The 12004-nt window shown below is 48.3% G+C and overlaps 1 protein-coding gene across 14 annotated transcripts in view; it reads left to right on the forward strand.

Moving 5' to 3' along the window:
* LOC136612724 (uncharacterized) overlaps positions 1-12004 on the forward strand; it is a 91291-nt gene that overhangs the window by 20656 nt on the left and 58631 nt on the right. For all 14 annotated transcript variants that reach the window (XM_066593336.1, XM_066593337.1, XM_066593330.1 and 11 more), the window contains 2 exons: positions 7281-7376; positions 8943-9438. In XM_066593336.1, coding sequence (XP_066449433.1) covers positions 7281-7376; positions 8943-9438 — 592 coding nt within the window. The remainder of the gene's footprint in view (positions 1-7280; positions 7377-8942; positions 9439-12004) is intronic.

Raw genomic sequence — 12004 nt, forward strand, 5'->3', positions numbered from 1 at the left:
AAGCCCAGGCCATCATGGCGTACCAAGGCCCAGCCCCCAAAGACCATGAGGGATGGCCCTCGTACAAAGTCATCCGCATGAAAACCAGCCCCCACCCAGGGTGGACAGGGTGGGGGGACGGCTTTCCCGATTCGCCGCGGTCTGGCTGGCACAGATATCGGACGCCTGGGTACAGGAAGTCATCACGGAGGGCTACACAATAGAATTCGCCAAATACCCTCCCGACCGCTTCTTCAGCTCCAGGATTCCGGGATCCTCACGGAAGAACGCTGCATTGCTTCAGGCAGTCCAAGTTCTTTTAGATCAAGGAGTCATAGTGCCGGTACCAAGTTCCCAACGATTCACAGGTTTTTATTCAAACCTATTCGTTGTACCGAAGAAGGACGGATCCGTGAGACCGGTCCTAGACCTGAAGAGGTTGAACCAATATGTGAAAGTGCGTCGCTTTCGCATGGAGTCCATTCGAACAGTAATCGCGTCCATGGAACCGGGAGAGTACTTGTCATCGATCGACATAAAGGATGCCTACCTCCACATCCCCATCCGACCGGTTCATCAAAGATTCCTCCGGTTCACGGTCCAAGCCGAACATTTCCAATTCACCGCGCTTCCATTCGGCCTGGCAACGGCACCCAGGGTGTTCACAAAGATCTTGGCGGCAGTGGTATCTCTTCTCCATGCCAGGGGAATCGTCGCGATTCCATATCTGGACGACATAATGATAAAGGCCCCGTCATGGAGGGACAACATGGAGAGCCTCCGCATTACGACGGACACGCTGAACAGGTTCGGGTGGATCGTCAACCGTCAGAAATCGTCACTATCACCGGCTCAGAGCATGGAGTTCCTGGGCCTTCACTTCAACACGATCCGGAACCGGGTGCTGCTTCCAGCTCCGAAGCGGCGCCTACTTCAGAAGCAGGTTCGCTCCTTGCGCGCCCGCCGCACAGTGACTATCCGTTACTGTATGAGGGTGCTAGGGCTGATGGTAGCGGCCTTCGAGGCAGTACCATTTGCCCAATTCCACTCCAGGCCCCTGCAGTGGACTATCCTGTCGAGATGGGACAGGTCGGTGACATCACTCGAGCGAAGAATCAGGATTCCGCCAAAGACGCATCGCGCCCTACGGTGGTGGCTGGATTCCCCACAGATACATCTGGGCCGATCCTTCATCCCCTACTGGTGGCAGATCCTGACCACAGATGCCAGCCTCTCAGGATGGGGAGGAACCTTACAGAACCTGGTAGCCCAGGGAACCTGGACACGACAGGAAGCCCAGTTACCAATCAACATCCTGGAACTTCGGGCCATATTCCGGTCACTGCAACACTTCTCGCAACAGCTGAAAGGTCTCCCAGTCCGGATACAAACGGACAATGCAACAGCGGTCGCCTACGTAAATCATCAGGGCGGCACCCGCAGCAGAGGGGTCATGCAAGAAGACGCGGAGATCCTGGCTTGGGCCGAAACGTATGTTCCCGCACTGTCGGCAGTTCACATCCCGGGGGTGGACAACTGGATTGCCGATTATCTCAGCAGGGAGACGGTCGACCCAGGCGAATGGGAGCTACACCCCGAGGTGTTTCATGAGGTTTGCAAGCGGTGGGGGCGACCGGATGTTGACCTCATGGCGTCCAGGTTCAACCACAAACTTCCGAACTTCGTGGCAAGATCAAGAGACCCCAGGGCAGTAGCCGTGGACGCGCTGGTAGCTCCGTGGACGGGATTCCAGTTTCCATACGCGTTCCCGCCCTTTCCGCTGATCCCCAAGCTCCTCAGGCGAATCAGGAAGGAGGAACATCCAGTAGTGCTCATAGCCCCAGACTGGCCACGTCGGACCTGGTACGCAGAACTCGTCGACCTACTGGCAGACGCCCCGTGGCCGCTTCCTCTGCGAGAGGACCTGCTCCTACAGGGACCCCTCTTCCACCACAGTTTAGCCATGCTACGTTTGACGGCGTGGCTATTGAGGCCGAGGTCTTGAGAGCCCGCGGATTTTCGGAACCGGTCATCAGGACCATGATTAAGGCCAGGAAGCCATCCTCGGCCAAGGTGTACTACCGGGTGTGGAAAAACTTCCTACTATGGTGCGAACAACGTGGATTCCATCCGATGCGCTTCTCCCTGGCGCGGCTCTTGTCGTTTCTTCAGGACGGCCTGGAAATGGGACTCAGTCTGAGTTCCCTTAAGGGTCAGATATCTGCACTGTCCATACTCTTTCAAAGGCCATCGGCTTGGTCAGCCGTGCGTACCTTTCTTCAGGGGGTTGCGCATGCCGCTCCACCGTACCGCTCACCGCTTCCGCCCTGGGACTTAAACCTGGTGCTCGATGCACTGCAGTCGCAACCGTTTGAGCCGCTGAGGGAAGTTCCGACAAGGATACTCTCCTGGAAGGTGGCTCTGCTGGTTGCTGTGACCTCCATCCGCCGAGTGTCGGAAATTGCAGCATTATCGGCAAAACCACCATTTACAGTCTTCCATCAGGATAAGGTAGTTTTGCGCCCGATCCCTTCGTTCCTGCCCAAGGTGGTCTCGGACTTCCATTTAAACAAGGTTATCGTGCTGCCGTCGTTCTGCCCAGCCGCGGTTCACCCAAGAGAGAAGACTCTTCACAGGTTGGACTTGGTGAGGGCTTTAAGAATTTACCTAGAACGGACAGCGTCGTTCCGACGGTCTGATTCTTTGTTCGTAATCCCTGACGGACCAAGGCGGGGCCTGGCGGCCTCCAAGGTGGTCATTTCTCGCTGGATACGTCTGGCCGTGGTGGAAGCCTACCGCTCCAAGGACAAGACGCCACCGTTCCGGGTGACGGCTCACTCCGCAAGGGCGGTGGGGGCTTCATGGGCAGTTCAAAATGGGGCCTCAGCTGCTCAAGTATGCAAGGCGGCGACGTGGACGTCGCTGCATACATTCTCAAGATTCTATCGAGTGCATACTTTTGCCTCATCCGACGCCTCTCTAGGACGGCGAGTCTTACAGACGGCTGTTAACTGACCCCATGGACATGTGCTCCCACCTCAGGAGGGACTGCTCTAGAATGTCCCACGGTCTTGGCTGTGTCCCCCAATGCAACGAGCGAGAAAACTTATAACTATGAATACTTATTTAGCACAAAATTATTGAAGGGGTTTTCTGAGCTTAAATAAAAAAAAAAAACGAAAGAAGGTAGAAAAAGCGCTGTCAATGAAGTCCCCACTAGTTTGACCTCCAACACTTCTATGCTGTTCATCACTCACATCTAATCTCCGGTGTTAGTAGGCATCTATGCATGTGACTGCTTCAGGGTTAGTGATTAGGCAAGGGGTCCTTTGAGTGCTGAATAACACTGCTGCAGTCACTAGATTATTTGGACCGGTGACATTGAATTTGGGGGACTGTTGGAAAGATAAATGACTTTATTTCTCTTTTATCTGCCCCTTGTAATTTATTTAAATCTCTCTGAAAACCCCTTCTAAATGTAAAATGCAGTTCAGAAGGACGAAGCACCATGTGCAGAGGGTCTGGACTGTCTTTAGACTCTTTCCATTTTTTTCATTTTGCTTTGTTTTGGCCTTGTGCAAATTTATAAATAAAAAAAACTAATCCCCCCCCCCCCCCCATCATTCTGCACTCAATACCCCATAATGCAAAGTGAAAACAGGATCTTTAGAAATCTATGAAACTGGAAAAAAAATAAGAAATTAGCATTTTGTATTGACATAGGTATTCAGGCCTTTTGGTATGCCACTTAAAATTTTTGATAGTTTTTCTTTAAATGTTTCTACACCTGGATTAGTTTCCACTTGTGAATAAATTTAGTTTATTGGGCATAATTTCAAAACACACACATGATGTCTGTATAAGGTCTTACAGCCCACAATGCATATCAGAGCGAAAACAAGAGATGAGGAAGAAAGAAGGTCCTGCAGAGCTCAGAGACAGGATTATGGAGGCACAGATCTGAAGAAAGCTTCAAAATATTTCTGCTGCACTGAAAGTTCCCAGGAGCCCAGCGGCCTCTATCATTCTTACATGGAAGTAATTTGAAACAACCAGGACTGTTCCTAGAGCTGCTGACCCTCCAAACTAAGTAATCGAGGAAGAAGGGCCTTCGTAAGAGCGGTGACCAAGAACCCAATGGTCACTATGAGGTCCAAAGATCCTGTGTGAAGAAGGGAGAAACCACCATCACTGCAGCCTCCACTAATCTGGGCTTTTTGGCAGAGTGGTCATAAAGAAGCCTTTCCTCCATAAGAGATGCATGAAAGCCACTTGACGTTTGCCAAAAAAACAACATTTGAAGGACTCTCAGACTGTGAAAAACAAGCTTTGAGATTGATCTTTTTGGCCTCAATTCTAAGCAATATGTATGAAGCAAACCAGGCGCTATTCATCACCTGCCCAATACCATCCCAACAGTGAAGCCTGGTAGTGGCAGCATCTTGCTGTGGGGGTGTTATTAGCGTCTGGGACAGGGAAACCGGTCAGGGTTCATGGAAAGCTGAATAGGGCAAAGTACGGAAATTCTCTTAATTGAAACCTGATAGATCGCACGAGGGACCTCAGACTGCGCGTAAGATACACCTTCCAACAAGACAATGACCCTAAGAACACAGCCAGGACAGCACAGGAGGGGATTAGGGACAACTCCGAGAATGTCCTGGAGTGGCCCAACCAGAGCCCTGACTTGTACCCAATCAAACGTCTCTGCAGAGACCTGAAAACGCATCATCTTCCCCCAAGAAGAGCAGCCAGAAGGGGTGTGAAGACTCCTAGGAAGTGAGTGAGGAGACTTATAAGGCCATGCATGCTCCTCTGGGTAATTATGCAAATAAGGCACCCTGCACACGGGCGGAAATTCCGCGGCCGGATTTCCCGCAGAATTTCCGCCCGTGGAAGCTGCCATAAAATTGCGTTAGAAAACGCAATCCTAGGCAGATGGCCGCGGTTTGTCTGCGCGAAATCGCGTGCAGAAAAAAAAAGCGGCCATCTCCATTTCTGTGTCACTCCTCGGCCACCGGCTCCGCTCTGTGCATGCGACGGCTGCCCGCCAGCTGGCACAGGAAAGAGCCGGAGCCGCAAGAGCCGGAGCCGCGGGAGCCGGTGAGTGCTGCGCTGCTCTTTGCAGGCACTCGGATCGGGTCCCGCTGCGAGGATTCTCACAGCCGGATCCGACCCGGCCATCTGTAGTCGGCCTAAGGAAGATGGAATAATACCTCTGCAGTCAGCTAATTTGTAACTGTGCAAGAAAAAAATAGCTGCCCCACTTGTGATTTGTACGAAAGATAAGAAGCATGCAGTGATTTTAGTTTTTTGAAATTTGAATTAATAGAGAAGTTTAAGGAATGTCATCCATGGCGAAGGAGTTTGAACATTATCGGAAAAAGGATCAATTAAAGTGCTCATTCGACATGCTGACTGAAGAGCTGAAGCCTCAAGTTTGAACAAACTGCAGAGCACTGCTGCTATCCAAGGGTGTTGTGGAGTTGCTTGAGAATGCACGTCTGTCCGCACACTGCTGCCCATACCGTTAATACTCTCCAAAAACTTTATTGCGGTGTTAATGCATCCCCCCTATAGTCCTCATCTTGCCCCATCGGACAGTTTGGTACCCTGAAAGAAGCCCTAAGGCCGGCTGCCCACGAGCGTGACGGGCTCCGCCGCGTAATATTACGCGGCGAAGCCCGTCACGGCGCCCCCCAGAGCCCCTATACTTACCAGCGGTTCCGTCTTCTTCGCGCCCGCATCACGCTTCCCCCCCCACCGCCGGCGCGTCACGTGACGCGGCCGGCCGTGTCACGTGACACGCCGGCCGCGTCATATGACGCGCGGCGGTAGGCGGGAAAGCGTTTTTTCACACTATCTTCCGCTGTGTTACAGCGGGAGATAGCGTGAGCGGACGGCTTCCATTGACTGCAATGGAAGCCGTCAGCGCGTACACCCGCGGCAAATAGAGCATGCCGCGGGTGAGGACGGGAGATTTCACGGTGCGTAATTCCGTGGTGGAATTACGCACCGTGTGCCCTGAGCTATTAGGTTCAATAGAACCTAATAGCTGCGGGCTGCGCAGCGGATTTTCGCCGCGTATTACGCGGTAGAAATCCGTTCGTGGGAAGGAGGCCTAAGAGGACAAAGTTTCAGGTCTGCAGAGGTGAAGACAGCGATGCATTCGTGGCTCTCAGCTCAGCCTGAAACATTTTTAATGAAGGAATACGAAAAATTGAGTAGATTATGTAGAAAAATAATGTATTTGTCTTTTCTGAAAGTTGATTAAAATAAACTTTACAGCCAGTGACGAATAATTTTTAACTCTCCATCATATTAAAGCATATTGTATAAGCAATCAAACAGCCGCTAGTTCAAGTCCAATATGGAGACTAAAAAGTTAAATTCTAAACATTTTTTTTAATTATTAAAAATAAAATCGTAAAAGTTAAAAAAAAAAAATCCTATTTTTTTTTAAGTGTTTAAAAGAAAAGATCCCCCTCAAAATACACATCTGTTATCACAGTGTCTTCAAAAGTCCAAACTCTTAAAATAATGCATTATTTATCTTGTCAACTTCGTAATGAAAAAAGTGTTGCAAAATCTTAGAATTTTCATTTTTTCCCCCCCCTCAAAAAAGAGATCAAAAAGTCATGTGAACCCCAAAATGGTACCAATAAAAACAGGCCCTCACAACTCTATTGGCATAAAAAATGTTTCATAATTTTTTTAAAGAAATGTTAAATGTTATTTTTTAAAAGTACGAAGTGCAACTAAACTCTTATGAACTTGTTATCACGGTAAGGGCGGGTTCACATCTGTGCAGGAATGCCACTTTCCTGCTCTGTTCAGGAAGAGGAAGGGGAAATCCCCGCGGCCGAACGGGTCAGTTTCTGGGGGGAACTGAACGTTGCTGAGCGGACCACATTGACTATAATGGGGTCCGCCTGCTTTCTGCCCTGCTGGCCTTTTTTGGACAGAAGAAAAAGCGCTGTGTGTGTGCGTGTGCGCGTGTGTGTTCCAACCCAGATGTCAAACCAGCATAATTGTGCTGACCCAAAGAAGAGTTATATCATTTTTTTTAAGTGGAGAGAAACAAACAAATTAAAAAAAAAAAACTAATTTCCCAACAGGTTCATTGAGCCTCTTGGGGTATTTTGTGTAGATGTTTGTTTTTCCTTTGTTACCTCCTAGGGGGTGATGTTGTGCCGGAGGTTTTACTTAGAGACAGGCATAGAATCCCGCTCCCAGCACTAACTGTGACTGACTTTCTTACTTGATTCCTAAATGTTGTGCCTTTTATGTCTCTCCACCAGACTACATTCAGGACCATAAAGATCAACAGCTATGCAGTAGCTAAAGAACTCTTCCTGGATGAAAAAATTTTGGAAATGTTGAAAATATACAGCCAGGTGAGTGACGGACTTGTCGTCCAGATGGAGTTGCTGCTGTATACAGTCCTGGAGTTCATGTCAGACTGGGGTGCATAGGGCTTACCAGTAGAATTGACAATGGGGTTCACACTACATCTACTGCTAATATTACTTGCTCATTTTTAGATCTTCAAGCCTTGATTATATTTAATCACTTTTTTGCATTGATGTAGCCACCATTTTTTTTTTTTTTTTGGAAAAAGGGATTGTTGTTTTTTGGTTTTTTTTCAGTGCCAGATGTGGGCAGGAGGCAGGTTTTGTCGCCACTCAGGGTTGGTTATGGGTACCATGGGCTCTGGACTTATTGGAAAGTACAGTCTCATAATTTCGCCACAACTTAAATACATCGCTGTAGTGCATAGATACATTAATAGAAATAATGCAATTTCATAAATACTGTACTAGGACCAAGCTTTGTACCGATATGATAACAGACCCAACACCGATAGTAATAGAACCATGGTCAATAATAAGATTCACTAACAGAACCAAGCTCAATGTTCCCCGAAGTCCTGAGTGGTTGTAAAAACGTTATAATTTTAAGCATACTGTATTTAATTTTTTTATTTGTTTGTTTTGAGATGTCCTGGAAGTCTCCGGGGTATTTTTTGCCCCCTCCATCATGAATACCTTTCAATTTTTGAACCATAAAGAGGGACAACTTTTAGCAGCATGGCAATGTTTTCCTCATTAGGTCATGCCCTTTTTACACCATGTCCCCTCACAGTAATAGTGCCTGTTAGTAACCGTGCTTCTCACTGACCCAATTACAGTGCTAGTATACCTCTAAATAATAGTAGATAGCAGTTCTACACACTGATAGTGATTACAGTGCAGTTACTGCCAGTGATCACTGGTGATGTTTCCTCTGATTGGTGATGTCCGTTTTTGTTTTTCTTCTCTCTAGTCCCAGACCACCATGAAGACTTCTTCCATCCACTAGTGATCTCTGTACACTCTCCCCATTCTGTCACTACACCTAATGCCTTTCTCGGTAACCACCCAGAAAGTAATGGTGACCTCTCCCCTTTATAATAGCCCCACCTCTCACTGCTGAGCCCGCACTTCCACCACCAGGCCTTGGCAACACTAATTCCTTAAATAAGCAGTAGAGCCATCATCATCACACTTACAGGGCTGCCTAATAGTGTTCTCCATACACATCATAGCTTGACTATTTTCTCCAGATGCTACTTTCATCACTGTACATCTGGAGCCAGGGGAAGGAGTTGAGCTATGCCGCATGGGCACACAATCGGGCCATCCTATGAGTATGAAAAGTGTTATGCAGATGAAAGGCGTTAGTGGAGTAGGGGCCTGGTGGTTGTCTTTACAGCCTGAAGTAAGTCAGGACATGCTGGAAGGTATAGTTCCACAAAATGGCGTACTACAGAGCACTCAGTGGGCTACCTGTAATCCATGATTTGCAGACCTGATAGGTCCTAATAAGTAAGAAAACTTCCCAGTAATACTAAGTCAGCTGCAGATTTCAATGAATAACCGGATCATAGCTGGAAACTTACAGGCCTTGTATTGTCTTTCCAGAAACAGAAACCCATTAAGGAAATAGTAGCCTGTTTATCGCAGGTTAACAGCACAGATTACGACGTCCTAGTCGCTGAGGAAGATGATGATGATGATAGTAGTGATGAAGATGCCATTGCCAATCCAGTGGTTCCTTGTGACCGTAATGAAGACTCCATTGCTGAGGCCAAGGCTGATCCAGAGGTTCGTGGTAACCGTAATGAAGACTCCATTACTGAGGCCAAGGCTGATCCAGAGGTTCCTGGTAACCATAATGAAGGCTCCATTGCTGAGGCCAAGGCTGATCCAGAGGTTCCTGGTAACCATAATGAAGGCTCCATTGCTGAGGCCAAGGCTCATCCAGAGGCTCCTGCTACCCATAAAGAACACGCCATTGCTGATGCCAAGGCTCATCCAGAGGTTCCTGGTAATCGTAATGAAGACGTCATTGCGGTTGAGAAGGTTGATGCAAAGGTTCCTATTATACATAAACAAGGTCCTGCTCACGAGAACAAAGGTAATAAGGTGCTTTTTTCCTGATGAACCAGAGATTTGCTCCAATAGACGAGGGCCAATTCATGAGATCGGCTCTTGTCTACCTAGCCTTGATACAGAATGATTCAGACTTTTTGTGGGATGAAGAGTTGTTCATGTGATCATTCGTCCCCCATAGAGAATCATTACTGTCAGCGGTACATTCTCCAGTCACACAGGAAGATTTACAGCCGACAACGATGATTTAATATTTTTTTTCAGCTGCACAAAAGATGCGGTCAGCCAACAAAGAAGAATTTGCTCATTGGTTGCCTGATCAAGCGCAGCTTTACACACGCCAATAATAATGACAGAACCCCTTTAATTGGTTATCTGAAGACCAGTGATCACGTGGCCCTGGTGTTGGTGACGTCAATGCTGACTCCCTGCACTTGGAAGTGAAGACAAATGGGGACCAGGAGCTACAGGGAAGGAGCGTGTGACTTTTGGAAGGTTTGAACAGTACGGCCACCTGCACACGGGCAGATTTGCATTGCGGAGTCCGCGGTGGGCATCTGCCTCCAGACTCCACAGCAAATACTGCCCCATAGCATGCTATGGAAATCTCCATGAGTGGAAATCCATTTGTGATATTTTTTGTTTATTTTATTTTCCTGCTCACGGGGGAGAAATTGTACCATGCTGCGCTTCTGTGCTGGCTATGCACAGACAGCTTCCATTCAAATCAATGGAAGCCATCCGTCCCCGCGGCACTTCCGCAGTGAGCCTAACGCTGGTGCCTACTGCGCAAGCACGACGGAGTGCCGGCCGGCACACCCGTAGCGCAGAAAGAGGACGCTGGAGAAGTACACAAGGATCACCGGCCGGGCACCGGGTCGAATTCCGTGTCAGGAATCCCACATGCGGGGTCCGACTCGCCCATGTGCAGGCGGCCTATATTGAGCAGCTTTAAAAATAAATACATTGACCCTGCATAACTTTAAGGAAATCCCATTCAGCACTGGTATACTGGGACAGTTGAAGAGGAGGAGCAAAAGGCCATGTACACATTACGATTGTCGCGCAAAATCCATTCAAATTAACGAAAAAGCCATCGTGCACTATTCATTTTTGTTGTACTTGTTCAATTTCAACCAGCATAAAAATCATCGCTTATTCGCGCATTTCTTGCTGAGTTTCAAATTTCCCTGCTCAGGGTTTCGCGAACAATTGGCAGTGACATTTCCCCCTATCGTGCGCTCATCTAGAAGACATTTGTCCCATGTAAACGTAGCGTTGGGGGCCGCTGAGGCCCTGTGATGTCCCTTATCTCTTAGGGTCCTGTTACACGGAACGACTGTCATTGAACTACGGCGTAGCAGGCCAGAGATCGCTCTGTCCGCCTGTCCGCCTCTGATCACACTAAACAGGCCTTTGTTCACACAAGCCGATCATCATTTGATTTTAATGCCTATAGAAACTGAACAATGAAGGAATTATTGTTCGCCGTCCAGTCACTGCTGGCATTTACACTGAACGATTATTGTTCAGGTTCCCGCGATCCAGTGAGATTTTGAAAAGGGCCGTTACTGAATACAACTTTCATCTGGAGCAAGGAATGCCCTTTACAGTTGGTCTGAGCCCAATTGCCCCCAGCAAGATGGCCGCCTTGTAAAAGTGTGCAAACGTGCTTCATGCGCTAATGTTTCAGAGTCGTATAAATGGGTCATTTTAAATAGAAGCCGGGCCACTCATCATCTGATTGCTGCATTTGGCCATTTGTTTTCTCTGTAGTAGCTATTAGGGAAAGGTACCATTAAATGCCAGCTATACAAATGAGTGGCTAATCATGGGATGCATGGGCACGCCATGTCTGCCAGAACAGGAGCTGCTCTTACATACCAGCTCTCTGTAATGGCACATCAAGGGGAATCTGAGTGAGAACCTCCCTTTATGTGGTTTCCACATGCTATACAAAAGGGTTATTTTGAGAATGTAGTGCTCCAGAAATGATTAGTGGGAGAAGCCGACTTGATCACGAGTGAGGGGGGTGATGGTTATATGACATGACGCTATGTGTCAGAAAAGCCCAGGAAGTGGAAAGAAGCGGAGGTCTGTGGTGTCACGCCATGGCTTTTTGATGAATGATGGAGGATTTGATTAAATCTGTGAGGGACCTTGTGGTTAGCAGAGAAGATGGCAGAAAGGTTACAGGCCTGGCGGGGTGAGATCCATGGCCGTTTTCTGGCCCAAAGACTAAGACTACTGGAGTGCCTCAGCCCCAGTCCTGTCAGGAGAGCTCGATGCCGTAGTGTCTTTGTATTACAGGCAGGATGACCAAGTGGAGCTGTGGCCAGGAAAGTTGGTGCCCAGGGTGCCAAGAAGGATACACAGCCGGAGAAACAGTAGGGGAGGCAATGGTTGGCATTTTGGCAGTCCCATGGTCATGATAGAAGAAGGCAAGATGGGAGTGGCAAAAGAACCAGAACCAGGATGATCCACTGTGATCATGAAGTCCGAAGGGTGTTACCAGTGGTTCCTAATGAGCCCTTGCAGAAGGGAAAGTGCCCCTAATTCGGTCTCCATTCACAGAACGAATATTGCTTCTG

This window comes from Eleutherodactylus coqui, chromosome 2 (genome assembly GCF_035609145.1).
Source record: "Eleutherodactylus coqui strain aEleCoq1 chromosome 2, aEleCoq1.hap1, whole genome shotgun sequence".
Lineage (NCBI taxonomy): Eukaryota > Metazoa > Chordata > Amphibia > Anura > Eleutherodactylidae > Eleutherodactylus > Eleutherodactylus coqui.